This window comes from Henckelia pumila, chromosome 4, assembly GCF_033568475.1.
Source record: "Henckelia pumila isolate YLH828 chromosome 4, ASM3356847v2, whole genome shotgun sequence".
Lineage (NCBI taxonomy): Eukaryota > Viridiplantae > Streptophyta > Magnoliopsida > Lamiales > Gesneriaceae > Henckelia > Henckelia pumila.
In genome coordinates, this window is record NC_133123.1 from 159641865 (window position 1) to 159665644 (window position 23780).

Genomic DNA, 23780 nt, shown 5'->3' on the forward strand with positions numbered 1-23780 from the left:
TGAAAGAATATTCTAGAAAATATAACATATATTTATTTTACATAAATATTCATTATATTAAAATATTACAAATGCATATAATTTATGCTCTATGCATCAAAATCCCCCCTCATTACACTTTCCCCTCTAAGTGTCAATTTAATAAATTAAACATAACCATTGAGCACAACGTGGGGAGCTCAATCTTGAAAATGAATTCCAATTCCTTAATTTCCACAACGTGGAGGCTACCACCCATTGGCCTCTCCTACTTTATTATAATTATTATATCTTTTATAATATCAAATTAATTACCAATTTTCCAAAATTCTTACATTCCCTTTAAAATGTATATATATGTCACATTAGGAAGAGTTCACAAGATTACCCAAAAAACATACAAGAAAATCAAACATGGCCACTTTGGCACCAGGATATGCCATTCTTGCCTTGTTGGTTTGCTCATTTGCCTTGGATGTAGCCACAGTACAAGCTTTCGACTATGGCGCCGCCCTGGACAAGAGTCTGTTGTTCTTCGAGGCACAACGGTCCGGTAAACTGCCTATGAGCCAACGCGTGAACTGGCGTGGTGACTCGGGGCTACGTGATGGTTATGATCAAGGGGTAAAACCTCCTCCCCTTTTTCTTGGTTTTGAAATGAATAAAACTATGTAATGATTTCGACTCCGTCCATGTATGTTTCATGTTCAGGTGAACTTGGTTGGAGGGTACTATGATGCTGGAGATCATGTAAAATTTGGCCTACCAATGGCATTTGGTGTCACAATGCTTTCATGGGCAGCCATTGATTTCAACAAAGAGCTGCTCTCTCTCAACCAGTTGGGAAACACTTTGGAAGCCATCAAATGGGGAACTGAATATTTCATCAAGGCACACCCCCAACCAAATGTTCTTTGGGCACAGGTACCAGATTTCTGCATTTTCTTGGTCAAATTGTTGCTTTTCATATGAGTTGTATCTCACATGTCGTAGCGGAGATTATACTTTCGTGTCTAGGTAGGAGACGGGGTATCAGATCATTACTGTTGGGAACGCGCGGAGGACATGAGCACGCCAAGGACTGGATACAGGCTAGACCCTGAACATCCAGGATCCGACCTTGCCGGAGAAGCCGCAGCCGCCTTTGCTGCGGCCTCCCTAGCTTTCTTGAACTATGATTCTGCATACTCTAACCTTCTGTTAGTACATGCAAAACAGGTTGGCATTTGTTCATTTAGTTTTTTTGTTTTCAAGTCCACAGAAATGTAAAGTTAAATTCAAAATGCATGGTGTTATCTGATTTCCTTTCTCTGCATTTGTTCTTCCCAGCTTTTCTCATTTGCGGATGAATTCAGGGGACTCTATGATAATTCCATTGACTCAGCCAAGCAATTCTACCCTTCATCTGGCTATTTTGTGAGTTGTGATCTCTCTATTTTATAGTCTATATTGGTCGAGTTACCGAAAAATCGATCTTGTTTCTTTTTCTTGCTTTTGATCCTCTGATCTTTTTCTTGATATTGTGATTAGGATGAGCTTTTATGGGCAGCAGCATGGCTTTATAGAGCTACAAACGACGAGTATTATTTGAAATACGTCGCGGATAACTGTGCCTCCTTGGGAGGAACTGGAATGGCTGTCAAGCAATTTTCATGGGACAACAAATATGCTGGAGTTCAGATTCTTCTCTCAAAGGTATACTCGATGTTTCTAGCATATGAAGATAACAGTCAAAATGTGGTGTTTAAACTGATTCGCACACGTTTCTAGAATCAGCTGTCAAACTAAAGCGACAAACATTCGATCACATTATCAGTGAGTTTATATATTTTGTGCAGATTTTGTTGGATGGAGCTGGAGGACAATACTCGTCAATACTCCAAGGATATCGCGCCAAAGCCGATTACTTCACCTGTTCTTGTCTTCAAAAGAATGATGGCTACAATGTGCCCCTGACTCCTGGTCAGTATATTCATTAACTATTAAAAATTTTTGAATAAATTTCAATCATTTTTAGTTTAAGAAATGAGTTTCCCCAACTCAACCATGATTTTCAGGTGGCCTTGTCTATATAAATGAGTGGAACAATCTTCAGTATTCTTCCTCTGCTGCATTTCTCCTTGCTGTTTATTCTGACTATCTTGCAAAGGCAAAAAATGTAGTCAGCTGCCCTGATGCCCCACAAATCCAACCTCAAGATCTCCTCAACTTCGCAAAATCGCAAGTACGAATACCACATCGCCCCCACTTTCGCCGTTGTTAGAGTTCTTTCTTTCTCCTAAACTCTGTTGATTTCATGCCTATGACTACCATCTGCACAGGCTGATTATATTCTTGGCAAGAATCCCAAGTCATTGAGTTACTTGGTAGGCTACGGCCCGAACTATCCAGTGCATGTTCATCACAGAGGCGCTTCTATCGCCTCCATTTCCGTCCTCCAGGCCACGGTTGGATGTGTGGAAGGATTCGAGACTTGGTACAAACGCCCTGAAGCCGATCCTAATGTTATACATGGCGCATTGGTTGGAGGACCGAATGTCAACGACGAATTCACAGACGACAGGTCTAATTACGAACAAACTGAGCCAACTATATCAGGCAATGCCCCACTTGTAGGACTTTTCTCCAAGCTCCACAGCCTGCCTCAAGATTCTACAGGTAAATGACATCCAGAAACTATCAAGAAAAACTAAAACTTTAATCTCAACATGAATATAACGAAGCTTGACCGAATTCGTTGGCCTCAACCAGCAGGTTCATACCATCAAGAACAACCAAAACCATACAGTAGTACTCAGAGCAACTCACCAAAAGGTAAGAACTAAGAAGCACACAACATTAGTACATAGAGCATAATCGACATCTTATATTCCGATCGGGTGATTCATAGACAACATATATCCATTGTTCCTTGCAGGTATCCCTGTTGAGTTTCTTCACTCGATAACAAGCTCATGGGGAGTAGGCAAAGAGACGTACTATCGACACCAAGTGATAGTGAAGAACGTTTCGAAGCAGCCGATCACAGAGCTGAAGCTTGGCTTTGAACAGTTATCAGGGCCATTGTGGGGGCTGTCCCCTACACAGGAGAAGAACACTTACCAGTTCCCTGAATGGATCAAAGTGTTGGAGCCTGGTTCTCAATGCACTTTTGTATATGTTCAAGGTGGTCCTCAGGCCAAGATTTCAGTTCTGAGCTATCATTAACACAAATCTTGATAAAAATTTTAAACATATATAATTTGATGCCCATGATTTTGGATTGAGTTTCTTAACATTTTTCTTCTTGTTATGATGCTGAAAAGTGGATGAAATGTCATGATAATTAAGAGACTGTATATGTAATGAAATGCTTGGATTCACTGATCATATATCCATTCATATACTCCGGTGCATTTCATTTGAAATTCGTTCTTTCGAATGAATTTTTATTGTTTAGATAACTTAGATGAAAGATATTCAAATTCATCTCTTGCTTATTTTTTTAGGCGCTTGTGGTTCTCAAATATTCACAATCAAATATTGACTTAAAACGAAATCAATCCTATACGGCTGTTTTTTTTCCCTTATCCTAGGATCAATTGATAATATAATATTGTCCAAAAAATTAATAATTTTAATGAAATTGCATATAATAAAATATAAAAATTATTGATTTAAGAAGGCGATATTTTGTTTATACCTTCTCTTGATTAGCATAAACAACAAATGGGAATCTAAATAGAGTTACTTGCACCAAACACCCCTGTGAAATATTGAAAATGCACACTTCTCTCCTGTGAAATTTTAATAGGCATCTTCAACCCTAACCTTTTAAAAAATTAGCACACTCGACCCTTCAGATGAGTGATTGTTGCGCACGCACCCCTCATGCGACTGAGCAAAGATTTTGATAATTTTTTTTTGCACCAAATACCCCTATAAAATATAAAAAATGCATATTTGACCTCTGTGAAAATAATTTTTAAATCTATTCAAACCATAATACACAATTTTTTATTAAAATCTAATTATAAAATATTTAGTAAACACTTTTTGTTTTATTAATTTTATTTTTAATTTTAAATTTATTATGATTATATAATTATTTTCTAAAAAATATTATTATTTTATCTTATTATCATTATTTTATTAAACTTTCTTCTAGTTTCCAACTTTTTCATTAAACATGTATTCATAAACAAGTATTTAAATAATTTCAAGTACTAAAATATTGAAATAAACCGATAAGTTTAAACATATTACTTTTTCGATTTAGGACTATATATTATTGAACCAAAATTTAATTTTTTTGAGAATATGCATTGCACAATTTGTAATAAATAATAAAAAAAATAACATGCTTATATAATTCTAAATCGAAAAAGTAACATTCATGAACTTATCATTTGGTTCAATATTTTGGTATTTTTAGATATTTAAATCTTTATTTATGAATCATGTTTAATGAAAAAGTTGAAAACACGAAATAATTTGATAAAATAATGATAACGAGATAAAGTAATAATTTTTTTAGAAATAAATTAAAAAGTATAAATTTAAATTAAAAAATTAAAATAAATAAAATTAAAAATGTTTGAAAAAATATTTTATAATTAAATCCTAATAAATATTGTGTATTATTATTTAATGCAAATTATGCAATGCATTTTAAAAAATTTAGATTTTGGTTTAAAAATCTATAATCCTAAATTGAAAAGTAATATGCATGAAATTATCATTTTGATTTAATATTTTGGTACTTTTAGGTATTTAAATCTTGTTTATGAATGCATTTTTAATTGAAAAGTTGGGAAACAAAAAAAAAGTTTAATAAAATAATGATAACAAGATAAAATAATAATATTTTTTAAAAAATAACTATATAATCATAATAAATTTAAAATTAAAAATAAAATTAATAAAACAAAAAGTGTTTGCTAATATTTTATAATTAGATTTTAATAAAAATAATGTATTATGAGTTGAATAGATTTAAAAATTATTTTTACGATAGTCAAATATGCATTTTTATTATTTCACAGGGGTATTTGGTGCAAAAAAAATTTCAAAATCTTTGCTCAGTCGCATGAGGAGCGCGTGCGCAACAATCACTCATCTGAATGGACGAGTGTGCTAATTTTTTAAAAGATTGGGGTTGAAGATGTCTATTAAAATTTCACAGGGAAGAAATGTGCATTTTTCAATATTTCACAGGGGTGTTTGGTGCAAATAACTCACCTGAATATTTAAAACTTCAAGAAATGCCATATTTCAAATTATGGGTTTTCTTCACTTTCCTTTTTAGTTTTATTTATGTCTTCTATATTTAAGAAGAAAGATTCTTGGACAAAGGAGATGTTAAAAGCCAAAGAAGTGGACAACATACCAAATAAAGTGAATTTTTGTGAGGTCAATGTGATACTAATTGTCTAATTTGGTATTACAGGCATGGCCATCAATGTTTTGCCACCCCAAGAATACTTGACAAATGCAAATAAAAATAAAAATAAAAATAAAAATAAAAATAAAAATAAAAATAAAAATAAAAATAAAAATAATAATAATAATAATAATAATAATAATAATAATAATAATAATAATAATAATAATAATAATAATAATAATAATAATAATAATAATATCGCATAATAAAATGTAGTAAAACTTTAAAATAATTATGTTTATATAAACAATGAAATATGATAATACATCTAAATAATATTAGGTGGAATAAATTTTCCATCTTGGCATGGTATCATTTCATTGAATTATTACAAGAATTATTTGATTTTGAAGTTGGATAATAAAATAGACTTATATTTTGTAATTAGATTAATTTGTTTCGGCTATATCTATATATATATATATATATATATATATATGAATTATTTTGATATTTAGCATTCCTCATTCCCGATATATAGTAATTGGGTCAACTATTCTATGAATGTAAAAACTGGTCACTTGTTATTTTTTTGTTTTTTGTTTTCCAAAATTAAATCATTCGAACCATTTTAATTAAGTTTCAATTTGACCAACATCGATGATCCAAAGTCCAAACACCCAGTCAATTACTCGGTAAAATAGGCATGATCTCAGTTTAATCAAATTGAAATTATTTATTTTAAGAGCAACGCTACATGTAGTGGTGTGCATTAAACGGTTCAAACCGAAAAAACCGACCAGATCGTAAATTTTGATTTTTTTATTCGGTTTAAATGGTTTTTCGATCGGTTCTGATTTTGATTTTTTATAACTTTGATTTTTCGGTCCGGTCTACAACTTTGAATTTTAAAAAACCAAAAAAACCGAACCGACCATTTAAAATATAACAAATAATAAAAATAATTAATATATGTTCTTTTCATTAGGTTTTTCAGATTTGCCTCCTTTCTTCTTTACTTTTCACCGTTAATCCCTAACTTGATAACCGTCCATCGTTATATTTATTATTATTTTATTTTGATATCTATAAGATAACTAACAAATTGATCACAAAAATCATAGTTATGCCTATTTTTATTACTTAATTTTGATGTTTTAAGATAATCAAAAATTTGTTTTGATCACTGTTTTTTATTATATTTATTTTAAATAATTTAACATACAACTTCATTTATAAGTCAAATTGTTACTCAAATCGTAATAATCGAAACCGTAATAAAAATAACCAAACCAAACCGAAATAAAATGGTTTGGTTTAGGATTAGGAATTTGAAAAACCGTAGACCGAAACACCGGACCGAAATTTGTTAAAACCAAACCAAACCGACCATTGCACACCCCTAGCTACATGTACAACCAAATTTGTACAACAATTTTTACACTACAAAAAATTCAATACAAAATTTTAATTTATCAAATCTCACGATACATTGAATGCAAAATATCACGATATCATATCAAAATCTCACGAGATAATAACAAAATATCACGACATAATTGTTGTAAATATCGTTGTACGATATATTGGTTGTACCTCTAGCATTATTCTTATTTTAATTCAGTTTTGATCAAGAATAATTTTTATACAATCTCTTCAAAATTTATATATGATTCTAGGAATTGGAATTACATGATATATACACAGTATACTAGCAGATTGTTACACACACGACGCGTATGTTATGTAAAAAAAAATAAAAATAGTAAAATAGTATTTTTTTTAAAAATTGAACTAATATGAGATAAAATAAAATAAATTATAAAAGAAAAGAAAAGAGAATAAAATTTTTATTATAAATTCAATATTAAGATGTAATTAACTTATTTCAATTTTTTTTTTGCCATTAATTTTATCTGTTAATGCCACTCTTTTCCATTTTTCTCTTATGTGATCCACAAAAGCATTCAAATCAAAAAAGTTTTCACCAAAAATCACCAATTTTATTAATTTACATATTTTTTTTTATAAAACTCTATTTAATTTATTTTTATATTTGTCACTCGCAATAGTAGTGTGTGTATATATAATGTCTTTACCTTTTATGCGTATAATATAATGGATATATATGATTCTGGTTTTTTCGTGGTTGATTGTCTGAATTCAACGTAAGAATCCAACAGCTCTCTCTCTCTGCCGGCGTGCCAATTTGTCTCATTCTCCCCAAACTCCGCCTCCATTTTTATATACAATGATCGGCACCCCTTCGAATCATCACCCACTGTTTCGAATCCTTTCTACGCTTCCTCAACAATGGCCGCCGCCTCCTTTTCTTCTTCTCTCCCATTTTCCAGCTCTGTTTCAGCTCCTCCTCCGATGGGTTTTCTCTTATTCATCTTCTTGCTTGCTTTTGCGGCGCCTATGGCCGATTCCTTCACGCTGGGTGTGAAGTACATGTCGAATCTTCTGGAGATTCAAGACAGAGAGAGAGCGCCGCCGTCTGTGCAGCTCTCTGCTGTTTACGCCGCCGTCAACCGCATCATTCCTTCCCATTCTTCGAGCTTTGAGTTCAGCATCATCTCCAGGGTACCCGATTTTGCTCCCTAACTGAAGCATTTTAATGTGTTTTTGTTACTTTAAAGCTGCGATATCTATTCTATTTAGTCACTGGTACTGTTCTTTGGATTAAAGATGATGAAAATGTAATTTTCTAAAAGAATATTTCGAAAGTTCGCTTTTTTTATGGTCCTTTGTTATATCTACATGCAGAAACAGATATGCAACTGTATATTGGTTTCCATTTGCATGTGGATTATTGGAAGCAAAAAACATAATGGCTCAATGCCTGTGGAAGAAAAAATGTGTGAGAGTAGAACTTTGTGTTTTGGCTTTTTTCCCAAGTGTGGTTTTGGTTTGAGGGGCAATACACTACATTTTTTTTAAAAAAAAAGTTCAACTGTGCTAGGCTTGCGTTTACATACTTCCGTAGTAGAACAGGACCACATAATTTCTTTTTTTTTAGAACAACCACAAATTCATTATAAATCTTTCGATGCTACATCCACCACCCAAGGTGGGTAAATTCCTTCAATCCAATACATTGGTGAAGTAGTGTTTTTACTGAGCTATCCAAGTTCCTCGTATTGTAAACAATTTAGCACATTGTCTCGCACAATTTGCTTTAGCACCTTGAATAGCTCAGTTAAAGTACTACTTCACGTAAAGCACAAGGTTTTACTGGAGAATATGTAATGGTCATGAAGTGTTTATTTCAAGTCGTGGAATATGTCTCACCCTTCACTTTATTTTACCCTCCTGTTCCTCTTTATGCTTTGCAGGATTCCTGTGATGGAGAATCTTGCTTTAAGTTAAACAATCATCCTGGTGTTAGCCCCATTGGTTCTCCGGAAATTTTGTACGTGTCAGTTGTGTTTCTTTTTGTTATGTTTTGGACTGAACAAGGAGTGTGGGACATTCTATCCTGTCATCATCAACCAAGTTGGAAATTTTATTGCATAGATTAGTGTTAATGTACTTGAGCTTGGTGGAAAATTTGCAGTTTTTTTGTTTACATAATTGGAGTAGAAATAGATTAATACATGAGGATGTTCAGAATTTTTTGGAGAAATAGCCTCTCTTTTGTCAGAACTGGTGGAATTCTGCAAGTTAAGTTGCAATGTTATGATATCTGCAGTTATAAATTTGTTTCGCCGTCTTCAAAAGCCTGTTTATTGCCCAAAAGAAACTATCTTTACTGTTTGTTTTTCCACAGCATAAGTGGAACTACTGGGGTGGAGCTTTTGTCTGGGCTTCACTGGTACCTTAAATATTGGTGTGGAGCACATATATCTTGGGACAAAACAGGCGGTGCACAATTATCTTCGATGCCGAAATCTGGATATTTTCCCCGTATTCAAAATGTTGGGATAACAATTAAGAGGCTCACTCCGTGGAGCTACTATCAGAATGCTGTTTCCTCAAGCTGTAAGCCTTCATCCTCGTCATAGTTTCTAGCTTTTAAATATTTTCTGATAGGTGTTGGTATTCATATCCCCATTATATCCTTAAAAGATACATTTGCATGGTGGGACTGGGTAAGGTGGGAGAAGGAAATAGACTGGATGGCTCTTCAGGGTATTAATCTGCCTTTAGCGTTTACTGGTCAAGAAGCCATCTGGCAGAAAGTTTTCCAGGTACTTTTATTATCTATTTGGCTAATGTATGCAAAAAAGTGTAAGAATCATATTAATACATCTATCATATAAATAAAAAGAACAAAAGTGTAAAGCAAGAAGAATAACAAAGAGTATAATAACTCTTCGATAATATGATATACAGAAGTTTGTTCAAAAGTTCTGCCCATCTTTTTTAATATTATCCAAAAAAACATATATATGAGTAACGTCAATATTATTTTTTCGTAACTTGGCAACCTTAATCGTCAAAATCTATTCTGCATAAAATAAAGCCTCAGTGATCAAATAATCAGTTGAGAATAAAGCAGCATGTATTGGAATAATAAATAGTTTTCACATCATCTTAAAATTCTCAACAACATCCCTAGGAAATATTGTTTTCGTGAAGTTTAGCACATGTTGTATTCATTTTCATTTGATATCCAATGATATTTTACAATGATGAATAGATATAGACCTCAAATTTGATTGCTCGCAACAACAAGTCATTTAACTTCATTCTACCTATAAAAATATTTATGAAAATCCCAAGTTTAAATCATTAAAACCAATTTGTTTGTTCGCTATATGCATGATTTTATTTAAACACGATGGTTGTGTATTACTCTTTTCATTCTTCTTTCTCACGTTGATGGTTAACAATATGCACCATCTTTGAGCAGAATTTCAACATAAGCGCTAGAGACTTAAATGATTTCTTTGGTGGTCCGGCATTTCTTGCATGGTCGCGCATGGGAAATCTACACGGGTAAACTTATAGAGTAATATATGAAGCAGACTGTTCTCTCCATCACTGTTTTAAACCTGATAGCATGATTAACTCGATTCCATTTGCCACATTAATTCTCTCTATCCCATCTAATGAGTAATGAGAACTTTCTATTTTATCACAGCTGGGGAGGACCACTTCCACAAAGTTGGTTAGATCAACAACTGATACTGCAGAAGAAAATTCTTGCTCGAATGTATGAGTTAGGAATGACTCCAGGTACAGCACATTGTAAATCACAAATGTAATATTTTTTAATGAACGAATGTAGTTTGCAAAGTCTGCTGGTAGTTTCTTATTATATTTTCGCTTTTCAGTGAATAAAAACAAGTTTTTGATCATATTTTTCACTATTCATACTTCCATTTCAGTCCTGCCAGCCTTCTCCGGCAATGTTCCGGCAGCTCTTAAGCGTGTATACACATCAGCCAAAATAACACGCCTTGGAAACTGGTAAGTGCTGCCTCCTGAATGACATATATTATGCCAACATAGACTGTTTCTTGATCCATGTATTTTATCTCATTGACTGCTCTGAAATAGGTATCTAATGTTACGTAAATTTGTGATTATTGGACATTGGTAGAGGGGATGATACAATTATTGAAGTTTAATTCATGATATTTATTGGTGATTGTTTGGTTCTGAAAATCCAGCATTTCTGCTGGACCCGGTCTTATGAGATACTTTTTTGAAACCTATTTTATGGTAAATTGAATACGTACGTGCTTTTAATTCAAGAATTCATTTTTCATTCTTTAGGTATACCGTTGGAAGTGACCCCAGATGGTGCTGTACCTACCTGCTTGATGCAACAGATCCCTTGTTTGTTGAAATAGGGAGAGCTTTTATTCACCAACAATTGAAAGGTACACAATAAAAAATTTCACTGACTTACTTCAAGTAAGCATTTCATATGTCTACTCATATAAAAAAAGTTCCTTATTGTTCCTGACATTTGGATATCCCTATGTTGTGCAGAATACGGAAGGACTAGCCACATTTATAACTGGTAAATTTGCTTGTTCTTCGACTATCTAAACCTATCTTAGTTCGCACTTTACGTGTTCTTTGATCTGCTTCCCCTATATAAGTAGGTGATGACACCTTTTACAAATCTAAATGTCACCAGATCATAAACTTCTCTTTTACTGAGCTGCAAATGTTGCAGCATGCCAAAAAGTTAGTACCCTGAGGGCATGTATAAGTTTTCTTTTTGCATGCACAAAATATATATGTATAAGACCATACCAAAAAAGTGGATAACTAATTGTGAACGAGAAAAAAAAAATGGTATTCTTTCCACAGCTGCTTCATTTAATCTCATGGACGCCATAAGCATGTCTTAAAAGACCGCATGTCTTTATGTTTTAACATATAGCTTTCGATGTAATGTAGCTCATCTCCTCCCCCTTTTTGGCGTATGCTTGACATTGTAGCCTGATCAAAATCGATTAAACATGAATTCACTTACATTCTTTTTCACACTGGTAATCTGCTCCAAACAGTCTTTAATGGTTGTTTCATGAATTTTCGATACAAATAATGCAGTGATACTTTTGACGAAAACACTCCTCCGGTTGACGATCCTGAATATATTTCTGCATTAGCTGCTGCAATCTTTGAGGGCATGGAAAGTGGTGATGTTGATGCAGTTTGGTTGATGCAGGTGACAATATACAAGTTTCATCACTTCGATTACATTTCGATCAAAGCCCTGCATCACGTGAATGCTATTCAATTTGATACCTAAGATCTTGTTATGTACTTTTTATTTATGTGCAATCCACAAGTCTCACTATGCTCTAATTTCTCTTATGTTCTGTAGGGATGGCTTTTTACTGATGATCCATTTTGGAAGCCTCCACAGATGAAGGTGAAATTAATATTTGTCTTTCATAATGTGAATGTCATTCTTTTGAAGGCCATGCTCGAGAAATTCTGGTTTTTCTTCTGTGTTTTTTTGGGGGTCTTCCTATCTAGAATAAAATTTATCCCATTTTTAGGCACTTCTGCATTCTGTTCCTGTCGGAAAGTTGGTTGTTCTTGATCTGTACGCTGAAGTTAAACCAGTTTGGGCTACTTCAGAGCAGTTCTATGGGGTTCCTTACATATGGTACATCTTTCTTTCTCTTGGTTTTGTGTGGGACTTCGCCTTTCCCCATGAATTCTAATTGTCCGTTTTTTTTTTTTTTTAATTAAGAATATTGACGTGATTAGCTATTTTCCTCAAATGTGTCAAAAGCATGTGTTATATTTTGCATTTCTTCTTGAATTCAACCGAGATTGCTTTGTCCACGTATCATGCCCATGATTTTACTCGATAGAGCTAATATACTATATTAAAATGGGTTTTTCTAATTTAGTGTCAAAATCATTTAACTGTTCTGCAGTTTCTTTTTAGAATGGATATTTAGCATTAAGATTATTGGTTGAAGCTGTGATAGCAGATAAGGATCGCCTACCAGAAATAAAAAGTGTGAATAGGTTCAATCAGCCTTTTTCTTCTGCTTAATTTTTGCAATTTTTTCTCACTTGTAATACCTGTTCAGGTGTATGCTGCACAATTTTGCGGGGAACATAGAAATGTATGGAGTTATAGATTACGTGGGATCTGGACCTATAGATGCTCGCCTCAGTGCTAACTCAACCATGGCAAGTCCACTAAATTTTTTTCAAGGAACTGAAATTTTTACCTAGTAGAACTAGAACTGTCTCCTCTGCACGACTAGCCAAATGAACTTTATAATGTATCATTATGCTTATCTTGCTCATCTTACTCGATTCCTCTATGTAAGGTCGGTGTTGGGATGTCAATGGAGGGTATCGAACAAAATCCCATTGTCTATGATCTTATGTCAGAAATGGCATTTCGAAACAAGAGAGTTGATGTCAAGGTAAGAAGGCTTTTCTGTGCCTCAGATCCTAAATATTCTTAGCAGATGCATCTGTGATGCACAGTACGAGGTTGCTCCTGTCCATGACTCTGATTCCATCTTATTTTTTCAGAATTGGATAAAACTGTATACCCAAAGACGATATGGAAAGTTGGTCCCATCAATTCAAGATGGCTGGAACATTTTGTATCATACGGTTTATAACTGCACAGATGGATTAAATGTATGCTGCTGTCTTAACAAATTTTATAGTTTTCATTTTTATTTGTGAATTTCAAGTAGTTGCATCAAAGACATCACATATCAATTTTTATTTGATTTTTGTGGTCTGATTCATACTAAATTACTGTTCTTTCTAATTTTTGACAGGACAAGAATAGAGATGTTATCATGTATTTCCCAGACGTCGATCCTAATTCAATTTTTACATCCCTTCATCTATCTCTATCTGGAAAACACCACAAAAATAAACGAATTCTTGGCCGGAGAGCTATTTACGAACAAACAAGCTACTCTTATACTCATCCTCATCAATGGTATTCCACCTCCGAAGTGATACGAGCCCTTCAACTTTTTATCGCAGGCGGGGATCAACTCTATGAGAGTAACACTTACAGGTTCCGAATAATTTGCTCCATATCATGCTTTATTACTTAATTTTTTTTTGTCTTAAACTGGCTTATTTCACTTATTTGGCAACATAAGGTATGACCTCTTGGATCTGACGAGGCAAGCGTTGGCAAAGTATGCGAATCAGCTTTTCGTAAAGGTGGTTGAAGCATATCAGCTAGGTGATCTGCAAGGAGTGGTTAACTTTAGCCAAACATTTCTTCAGCTCGTGGACGATATGGACACACTTTTGGCATGCCATGAGGGATTTCTTCTTGGACCTTGGCTTGAAAGCGCGAAGAAACTTGCGCAGAATGAAGAACAGAGAAAACAGGTATAGGTTCCATCCCTTCCGAGGAATCTGAGCCTAAATAGTTTACTTGTTTCTAATCTGATGAACCGTTAAACTTTCACAGTTCGAGTGGAATGCAAGAACTCAAATCACAATGTGGTTCGACAACACGGAGGAGGAAGCAAGTCTGCTTCGCGACTACGGTGCTTTGAATCCCTCTTATCATTTTCTTGTTACTCAACCACTGTTCAAATGATTAATCAGTTTTTTTCTTGTAGGAAACAAGTACTGGAGTGGACTTCTGAGGGATTATTACGGTCCTCGAGCTGCTATTTACTTCAAGTTTCTGATAGAGAGCTTAAAGACGGACAACGGTTTTAGCCTGAAAGAATGGAGGAAGCAATGGATCAAACTAACAAACGAGTGGCAGAGTAGCAGGGACATTTTCCCAACAAGTAGCAACGGCAACGCCCTCAACGTATCCCGTTGGCTCTACGAGAAGTATTTGAAAGATCCCGAGCCCCGTGAGATCAAGAGCCGAGGCCACTCGAGGTCCAACATTTTTTTATACAAGTAGCAATTAACTACAAGAATATTAAGCTCAAATATTGCTGTACTTGTGCACTAGCTAGACGATTAATAATTCGAGTACTCGAGCATATGTCATTTGACTGAGCAGCTCGGTCGTTAGGTCCTTAGTAAGTCAATTTGTCCCACATCGGAAAAAAGCAGAAGGAAGTTTAAGGGTGAGTATTATATAAAGTGAAATGCTAGCAGCGTAAAAAATTGCCTTAAACTAATGAGTAAGGAAAACAAAGTGGTTGGTGAGAACTGACTGCAGCACCCGTATAACCAATACAATGGTGCAGGAATTTATGGAGGGGTTATAGGCTGGCCGGGTGTTGACGCTGCTTACTTTCGCAGAACTCGCTTGCGCGGGCCTCCCAATAAACCCACCCCCAATTCTTAACTTTAAGTTTTAATAATAATTAAATTAAATTAAATATAGAACTAAAAAATTAAGCTGCGTGTGAGGCTGATAAATAAATTATGCAATTAGTTAATGTATTTTCTAAAATAAATATTCTCTAATTCAAACTTTGATCTGATTTATGATATGTATAACAAAATCTAGTAAAACTTATATTCGTAAGTTTATATAGCATAGAGCGATTTAACACAATAAAGGTAGAATAAATCAATATTTGATTGAGTGTATCTTCTAATTGCTGTTTTTTTTTTAAATAAAAATTTTTATGAGATCGTTTTGGTCGATTTTGTGATATGAATCTTTTATATATCTGACTCATAAAAAATTATTATTATTTATATAAAAAATATTACTTTTCATTTCAGATATGGATTGAGACGACCTGTTTTACACGAGACTTTCATTATTATATTTTACATTAAACTCATCTTATTCTATCTCACAAAATATCTATTCTCAAATTAATTATGACTAAAATATAAATATTATTTATTATGTATAGATATATTGTATTTTTGTTTTAAATCAATTTAAATTTTAAAATAAAATCAAAGCACACAATAAAATTATATATAAATGAAGTTTAAAATATAGATAGAGATTGAAATAAAGATACAAATATAAATATTTTGTTTTTTTTTAAAGATATTTAAGATATTTTATTTTAGATTTAATCAAATTAATTTTAATTCGATTAGCAAGGAGTGAACTTTAGTATAAGATAAGATAGTAAATATTCAAAAAATAATAATATTTTAAATTTTTTGTATTGGGATTTACGAAGAAAACCCTTTCGCCCTTCTCATTTATTTTTTCCATGTTCCATCTTTTTCATCCATCGACAGAAGCAGCGGTTGGGTTATAACCGATTGTTCACCCCGCCAAATCCTTGCTTCCACACAGTGATCGGAATACGATGAGGCTTCTGAAGGTGGCGACCTGTAACTTGAATCAATGGGCAATGGATTTCGATTGCAACATGAACAACATCAAGGACTCCGTTTCTAGGGCTAAGCAAGCTGGAGCTGTGATTCGGCTCGGTCCCGAGCTTGAAATCACCGGTTATGGCTGCGAGGACCATTTCTTGGAACTCGACACTATTTCCCATGCGTATGTATCCAACTCCACATGTATACATGTAAATTTCGACCAATGTTGATGCGTTCATGAATGGATGGTGATTCAGGAATAAATTCATTTGACTGATTTTGAACTATCAATTGGCAGGTGGGAGTGCTTGAAGGAACTACTGCTCGGTGATTGGACGGATGACATGTTGTGTAGTTTTGGTATGCCTGTCATCAAAGGTTCCGAAAGGTACAATTGCCAAGTACTGTGCTTTAATAGAAAAATTGTGATGATACGGCCGAAGATGTGGCTCGCAAATGATGGGAACTATAGAGAACTAAGATGGTTTACGGCATGGAAGCAGAAAGAGCAACTCGAGGACTTTTTACTTCCAAGCGACATAGCTGAGGCTCTGTCGCAGACTGTGGTACCTTTTGGCTATGGCTATATTCAGTTTCTTGACACGTATGTTACTATCTCACATTTTTTTTAAAAAAAATTTGATCCTCGTACTTTCATGTCATATAATGCCGCACATCTTTTTTCCATAAATTGAAGATCTTAATTTTGATTTTTAAAAAATTAAGATGTGGTTTTTTTACAATGACATCGCTGGCAAGCTTGAAAGGATTTCGTTGGTGCAACTTTTCAGTGACATCTCTAGTTGCATTAGAATGATGTTTGATTTTGCAGCTGCAAGAAACATTTTTATGCACAGTTGTGAGCATTATACATGCATCAGAGTTCTTAGATATGCTTATTCTATTGTAAAACATTTTTGTTGAATTGGGTCATCTGGTCAGCATGACATACATGCCTTGAGATGAATTATGTACCTGAATACTTAACTCTAATTAAATTGTTTTCGAATATCTAATACGTTAGAGTTTATTTTCACCTCAGCGCTGTTGCAGCTGAAGTTTGTGAGGAACTTTTTAGCCCTATGCCTCCTCACGCTGAGCTTGCGCTTAATGGTGTTGAAGTTTTCATGAATGCTAGTGGAAGTCATCATCAACTACGAAAGCTTGACATACGCCTTCGTGCTTTTATAGGTGCAACACATACTCGTGGAGGAGTTTACTTGTACAGCAATCACCAAGGATGTGATGGTGGTCGACTGTATTTCGGTGGGACACACGCCTTCGTGAGACGATAGCTATTAGTCCTCAATTATACACCAACGGTTATTTGTTTTCTCACCATATCAATCAACTGTAAAGTATATATTGGATCATGTGTTATGAAAATCTATTCAAATAATCAGATTCTAGTCTAGCATATCATGTCTTGGGGCACTTCACCTCAATAAAGAGTTTTACGTTAGTGTGCCTTGCACTTCTAATCAATGTGGCCTCAGTTTGTGAAAAATGAATTATTATAAATGATAGAAATGATTTACCTGATTAGTTATTCTGCTATTGAATTTTCTAAGATATATTTCTTATATATCTATGTATGCAGATGGATGTTCTTGTGTTGTTGTGAATGGAGATGTGGTTGCCCAAGGTTCCCAATTCTCTTTGAAAGATGTAGAGTTGGTGGTTGCTCAAATAGATCTAGATGCGGTATGCATCGATTTTTGCCTATTATTTCATTAAGCGCCACGAAAAGAAGAATAGTGCTTGTGTTTCGTTTTTGGTAAATGGATAATGAAATGGTTAGATTTACTTGCTCGTTTTTTGTGTTTTCTATTTAAGTGTGTATGTTGCTAATCTTCCGTGCTGTAACTCTATTCATTGTTCATATGATGCACTGAAAATTATAATCCCTTTACGCTGGTGCAAGATGAATATGGCGTGTAACTTCCTGAATATGCTTTTCTGATGTAAATTAGCTACGTGTAACGCCATTTATTTCATATATATATAGTCATTTTTTGTTTCGCTTTTCCTAGTATAAAAAATCTTTTCCACATGAGTATATTCGTGATACGATTCACCTCTTGTGCTTAAGGTTTTGCGATGAAACTGAATACTTGTTATTGCTGTCTGTCTTTTTCAAAGCACAGAATTAACTTTGATTTGTCAAATATGTTCTAAATGGCAGGTTGCTAGTCTTAGAGGATCTATAAGTAGCTTTCAAGAACAAGCAAGCTGTAAGCCAAAAGTTTCATCGGTTGCGGTGCCTTTCAAGCTTTGCCAGTCTTTCAAGCTTCAAATGTCACTTTCCAGTCCACTTAAGGTTAGCACTTTCTAGAAGGGTTGAACGTGGTTAGAGGGACAAACGATGCAATTATAATTATTAGGGAGATTAGAATTGACACCCGATATAGTTCCAGGGAATTAATTCCAATTTACCCTAAGATATAATTTTACCTTTATTCCCATGCATGCATGCATTAAGGAGTTCATGAGATCTCTGTAATTCATAAAACGGGGATTTACATATAAGGATAACCATAAAGAACATTATGAGTGATTATGGTCTCTATAATTTTGTCTGGCCAATGAACAATCAAAAATATCTATTTATGCTCATTGGAGATTGTTGTTCATGGTGGGTGGTATAATTTGGGTGCATCGCGTTTCATTGATATTGATATAGGGATATCAATGCACACGAATGAGTGCCGATTTGAAATAAATTCACTAAACAACCTTGATCAGATTTATCCAAGTGGATCCTTTTATGCAGGTCTGTTGTTTCTGCTTCACATTTTTTGAGAACTTAATTTTTTTTTATCTTCAGATACAATATCATTCTCCTGAAGAGGAAATATCTTTTGGACCAAGTTGCTGGCTGTGGGATTATTTGAGAAGAAGTGGTGCATCCGGTTTTTTGCTTCCACTTTCAGGTGGGGCTGACAGCTCCTCTGTTGCTGCCATAGTTGGTTGCATGTGCCAGCTAGTCATTAAAGGTTATTTCTTTAATCTTTTACTCAGCTTATTTCCTTTTTCCAACATGCATAAAGGAGCTGAATGTTTTTCTAGGTGTATTTATGGGTGCCTATTTTGTCTATTGTTTTGGTTATATTATATTGATCGAGGATGGATTTTTCTTGGTTGATCATCTTGTTTTGAAATATTTTGAAATTTTCTCCTTTGTAATGTTTGTCTTGTTTATAAAGATTAGTATGCAGTAACCTGATGATTTGAGGGCCGTCACCATAATCACATTGGTTGAATGAATTTTTCTATTTTGTATTGGGCCATTTAGCTTTCAGAGTCTCTTGTTTCATGTTTCATGAGTTAATTGGTTGAGGGTGCAAAGATTTCTTCAGAAATTGCAAAGGGGGATGAGCAAGTCAAAGCTGATGCTATCCGGGTCGGCCATTACACCGGTGGACAGTTTCCAACGAACGAGAAGGAATTTGCTAAACGCATATTCTACACAGTTTTCATGGGATCGGAAAATAGGTGAGAATATTATACAGAACCAAATTTGGGACCCTGTGCACCTTACATGTTTCATGTAATGTAAGAATACAGAAGGACTTTGATGGGATCCATGGGATTCACTAAATAAATAGTTACTTGATTTGGCAGGGATGAGAATTTAAAAATCTGTTGTGGCTGTTAATGTTATTGAGCGATATAAGAATTATTTCTCTATTTATACAATTGGCCTCCTACATTAACGTTTTTGGAATTGTTGAGAAATAGTTCATATCTGAGTGATTTTCCTGTAATTGATTTGTGATTAACGCTGTATAGTCAATTAATCTTGCTTGGTTAATTTAATGTAAAAATAAGAAAGATTTGAAGGGTCCTCTGGGTTTCATACATAAACAGTTAGTCGTGAGGATGAATACCATAAAAGTCTTTTGGTGGTTGTTATTGCTGGAATCACATTGGAGTCCTGCATCTATTTATATGTTATAAAAAAAATTTGGAATCGATGACGATTGTCGATATTGCGTCTGTGAGTTTCCTGTGATTTTTTGAGAAACAAACTACTACCTCATGCTTGGCATGTTTTGTGACTTTGGCTTTGCTCATTGGTTTGAAAATTTTTGAACTTTTGATTCTATAAAGTATGTCAAAATACGTTCATGGAAGTCGTGTCAGCCCGCAGATGTGAAATTGCTAGTTCATGTAACACAGGCACACACAGAAATATGATTCAGGGAAATATAAAATATTTTATCCGAGTCCCTGATCACAGATGCACTTTGACATTCATTTTTGTGTGTTGTCAAAAAAATTTCTTGTGCATGTGTGTGGCATTGCATGATGAAATTTCAAAATGTTCTGTTTCACGGAGTAAGAAATCATGATATGTATAAATGAAAGCAAGAGCCAGTTGATCTCTCTTTTTCTTTTTTTTTTCTTTTGTGCTAAGTGCTGGTTTGAAAGCTATGTTGTGAATCCCATGATTTTCGACTTATTTGGAGTTTCTGACACAAGAAATTAAACATGTTAATGACTTTGAATACCTCTCTTGTGCAATTGGCTATTGATAACCTTTTCTCGTTTTAGTTCTGATGCTACAAGGACTCGGGCGAAGGTGCTTGCTGAAGAAATTGGGTCGTGGCATCTTGATGTTTCGATTGATGGAGTGGTTTCTTCCCTGCTTTCTTTGTTTCAAACTCTTACTGGAAAGAGGCCACGGTACAAGGTATGAGAAGAGTTTAAACTTAAGTTTGTGCTCATTGAATGACCTTTATGGTTTGACTTGAAGTATATTATATTATAACTAAGTGCATGAAAATGCCAATTTTATACCAAATCTCGATACTTTTTTATTCATTTATATTACTTTGTGAGTTAGGTCATTGCAAGCAAATGTGTCTGTTTAAATTCTATTTCGCACATGCTAGACAGTATGTTTTGAAATCCGCAAATAACTAAGTTTTCTTTGTTTGTAATTTTTCTCTAGGTGGATGGGGGATCAAATGCTGAAAACTTGGGCCTCCAAAATATTCAAGCTCGAATTAGAATGGTCCTGGCTTTCATGCTAGCGTCACTATTGCCATGGGTTCAGAACAAACCAGGCTTTTATCTGGTCTTAGGTAGCTCCAATGTTGATGAAGGATTGCGTGGTTATCTTACAAAGGTGCTTCAGGATTACAAGTGTGAACGTTTATTGACATGGTCATCTGTTTTGTTTTCATTTTATTCATCATTAGTTTAGAAGTACAAGAACTGCAATCTCATATTTTTTACGGACATTCCTAGAGTTATTTTTCCTCCTAAAATTGATTAAACTGTCATGTGCAGTATGATTGCAGTTCCGCTGATATTAATCCTATCGGAAGTATTAGCAAGCAGGATCTCCGAACATTTTTGAAATGGGCTGCTGTCCATCTTGGTTACTCATCTTTGGCAGAAATTGAGGCTGCTCCGCCAACTGCTGAGTTGGAGCCTATACGATCCAATTATAGCCAGGTATTTTTTCAAACTGCACCCGACCAAGGGGTTGAATGTTGAAACCAAGTAACCAACCATCCCCACAGTATGCTTTGAAAATTCATCTGATGTCTTGGATTAAGCCTTTGATCTTTACTTTAATATTCTCCTCTCCTATTTGTTCTCACAAAAGTTCCAGTTGAAAGAAGTTTATTTTTCCCTTGCTCTCTATACTTCCTCTCTTCCCCTCCTGATCTTCCTGACTGTTAACATTCTTCTTCGGGCCACCTTCATGCTTTGCAAATTTGTTTCTGGGGCATTTGATCATTGTTCTTGGTCTCCTTGCCAGAATTTTGTTCCGACATGCTTTTTTACCATGTTGTCATTAAAAGTTTAGATAATCATTATGAACCTTTGCATGTTGAATGTGATAGTATGTTTATTTGGAAACAGCTGGATGAAGTGGACATGGGAATGACCTACGAAGAGCTCTCAGTATATGGCAGAATGCGAAAGATTTTCCGCTGTGGGCCTGTATCCATGTTTAAGGTTTGCATGCAAAAAAACTTGATTAATGAGCCTGTGTGCCCCATTTCTTAGTCTAGTCTAGTTGATCCATTCCTTTGTCAGGGATGTTGATACGATTGAAATATAGGAGGCAATTTTTAAACAAGTTTAGTAAGTTACAGCTTAGTTTAAGTATATTGGATAATAGTCCTCAAAGTCATCAAGGGTTCAACCATTCATAAACCCAATTTGCTGCATATCCCTTGACATGGCCATCTGTTGAGGGGAGAGGTTAGATAACAATACGATGGTCTTTCAAGAAAGCTTGAATTAAGTATTTACTGGTACCCTCAATTTGTTTGAAATTCTAATACAATAAGTGAAACTTTTTGATGGTTAACTTTTAGCGTACCTTATCGTGCATAGTTGTTTGGTATCTGCTTCATATTGGCTATGTTGTGGCATTTCCAAGGATTATACATTTATACTGAAATATTGTTGTGGTCTTTGCCAGGACAAACAGAAGCTATTACCCTAAGAATGTTTTTTTTCTTTAATGTAGTTTTTCTCAATTTAAATCTTACATCTTTTCAATATACTAGGTCTCAGGTCCGTTCCTAATCCAATGGCTCTCAAAATATAGCAGTTCATATTAATTGTAATTTCCTATTATTATATGATTTATAAATCTTGGTTTTTTTTCTTCTTTTGACAGAATCTCTGTTATAAATGGGGACCAAAATTAAGTCCAGCAGAGATTGGTGATAAAGTTAAGCACTTCTTCAAGTATTATTCCATCAACAGGCATAAGATGACTGTACTAACGCCTTCCTATCACGCGGAGGTACTTCATTCTGCGGAACCAAGAGTTTAAAGTTATTATTATTATTATTATTATTATTATTATTATTATTATTATTATTATTATTATTCCACGTTCTTCTTATGCTTAAATTATCTTGTTTGATTAATAATCACGTGCTATCATCAGAGTTATTCACCTGAGGATAATAGATTCGATCTACGCCAATTCCTGTACAATTCAAGATGGCCATATCAGTTTCGAAAGATCGATGAACTTGTGCAGCAGTCAAGAGATGAAAAAATAGAAATTGATGGTGGCATGGGTGGCATTGTAGCTGCAGGTTCGGAGAATCCGAAAGCTGGGTTTTAGGTTGTTGTCGATGATGATCGATCAGAATTGTCATTGCTGTAAAGTATTGCTCGAGGATTATAGGTTCTTACATTGCCCATGTATAAAATGTGTGTGTATAGCACACATATTCATATTCACACACACACGCTAAGGGCTGGTTTGCTCTTAGCCTCTTCTTTTGTCGTCAATTTTACGTTTTCTTGTGGATGATTAGAAAGAAATAGTAACATTTATTTTATTGTCAACTGTTGATATTTATTTGCCAATATAAGAGAAATGATGGCATTTTTGCGTGAAAATTAAAATCGAGTTATGTGTGATGCACGATTAATCAAAATACTTAGCCCATGGGCACCATGCTTCATTATGCGAGAAATTTCATATAAAAATATTTGATGATCTATAAAGCCTCCTATTTGACACACAATTTTGGTATTTACATATTTTTTGGTTAAGAGATCAAAAAATCAACGTCAATTATGAAAGAAAAGCAGGAAAATTCGATACCTGAAAGAGTACATCTAATGACTCAAAATCAATTACATTGGGCCTTATATGATAGTATCTTGGATTCTTGCCAACATCGACCCTTGCCAAAAGTAGATTATCTATTATTTATCAAATGTAGTTGGCACACAATAAATTTTACAAAATGGAAGACAT

General features: G+C 34.3%; 3 protein-coding genes and 1 non-coding gene across 4 annotated transcripts; all 4 read left to right on the forward strand.

Annotated features, from left to right (window-relative positions):
* The first annotated feature begins 393 nt into the window (after positions 1–393).
* Positions 394–3186, forward strand: LOC140862205 (endoglucanase 5). The gene is made up of 10 exons (XM_073265211.1): positions 394–603; positions 691–903; positions 997–1197; positions 1309–1395; positions 1510–1674; positions 1818–1941; positions 2037–2203; positions 2301–2637; positions 2734–2793; positions 2897–3186. The coding sequence occupies exons 1-10, from the start codon at positions 394–396 to the stop codon at positions 3184–3186; spliced, it is 1854 nt and encodes a 617-aa protein (XP_073121312.1).
* A 4302-nt stretch (positions 3187–7488) lies between these two features.
* LOC140863762 (alpha-N-acetylglucosaminidase-like) lies at positions 7489–14875 on the forward strand. Its single transcript, XM_073267403.1, has 19 exons — positions 7489–7930; positions 8683–8759; positions 9117–9328; positions 9416–9537; positions 10203–10288; positions 10434–10528; positions 10681–10762; positions 11072–11178; positions 11291–11321; positions 11861–11978; positions 12138–12185; positions 12316–12425; positions 12862–12964; positions 13108–13206; positions 13319–13429; positions 13576–13823; positions 13912–14149; positions 14232–14310; positions 14386–14875. The coding sequence occupies exons 1-19, from the start codon at positions 7658–7660 to the stop codon at positions 14682–14684; spliced, it is 2538 nt and encodes an 845-aa protein (XP_073123504.1). The 5' UTR covers positions 7489–7657; the 3' UTR covers positions 14685–14875.
* Positions 14876–14893: 18 nt separating this feature from the next.
* LOC140869847 (U12 minor spliceosomal RNA) lies at positions 14894–15053 on the forward strand. Its single transcript, XR_012146838.1, has one exon. It is a non-coding gene; the product is annotated as a U12 minor spliceosomal RNA (small nuclear RNA).
* Positions 15054–15912: 859 nt separating this feature from the next.
* Positions 15913–23404, forward strand: LOC140862406 (glutamine-dependent NAD(+) synthetase). The gene is made up of 13 exons (XM_073265427.1): positions 15913–16208; positions 16326–16631; positions 17070–17293; positions 17628–17731; positions 18213–18347; positions 18855–19023; positions 19387–19522; positions 20585–20723; positions 20985–21161; positions 21326–21493; positions 21908–22003; positions 22677–22805; positions 22953–23404. Exons 1-13 carry the CDS (start codon positions 16015–16017, stop codon positions 23133–23135), a joined length of 2160 nt encoding a protein of 719 aa, XP_073121528.1. The 5' UTR covers positions 15913–16014; the 3' UTR covers positions 23136–23404.
* The last annotated feature ends 376 nt before the right edge of the window (positions 23405–23780 follow it).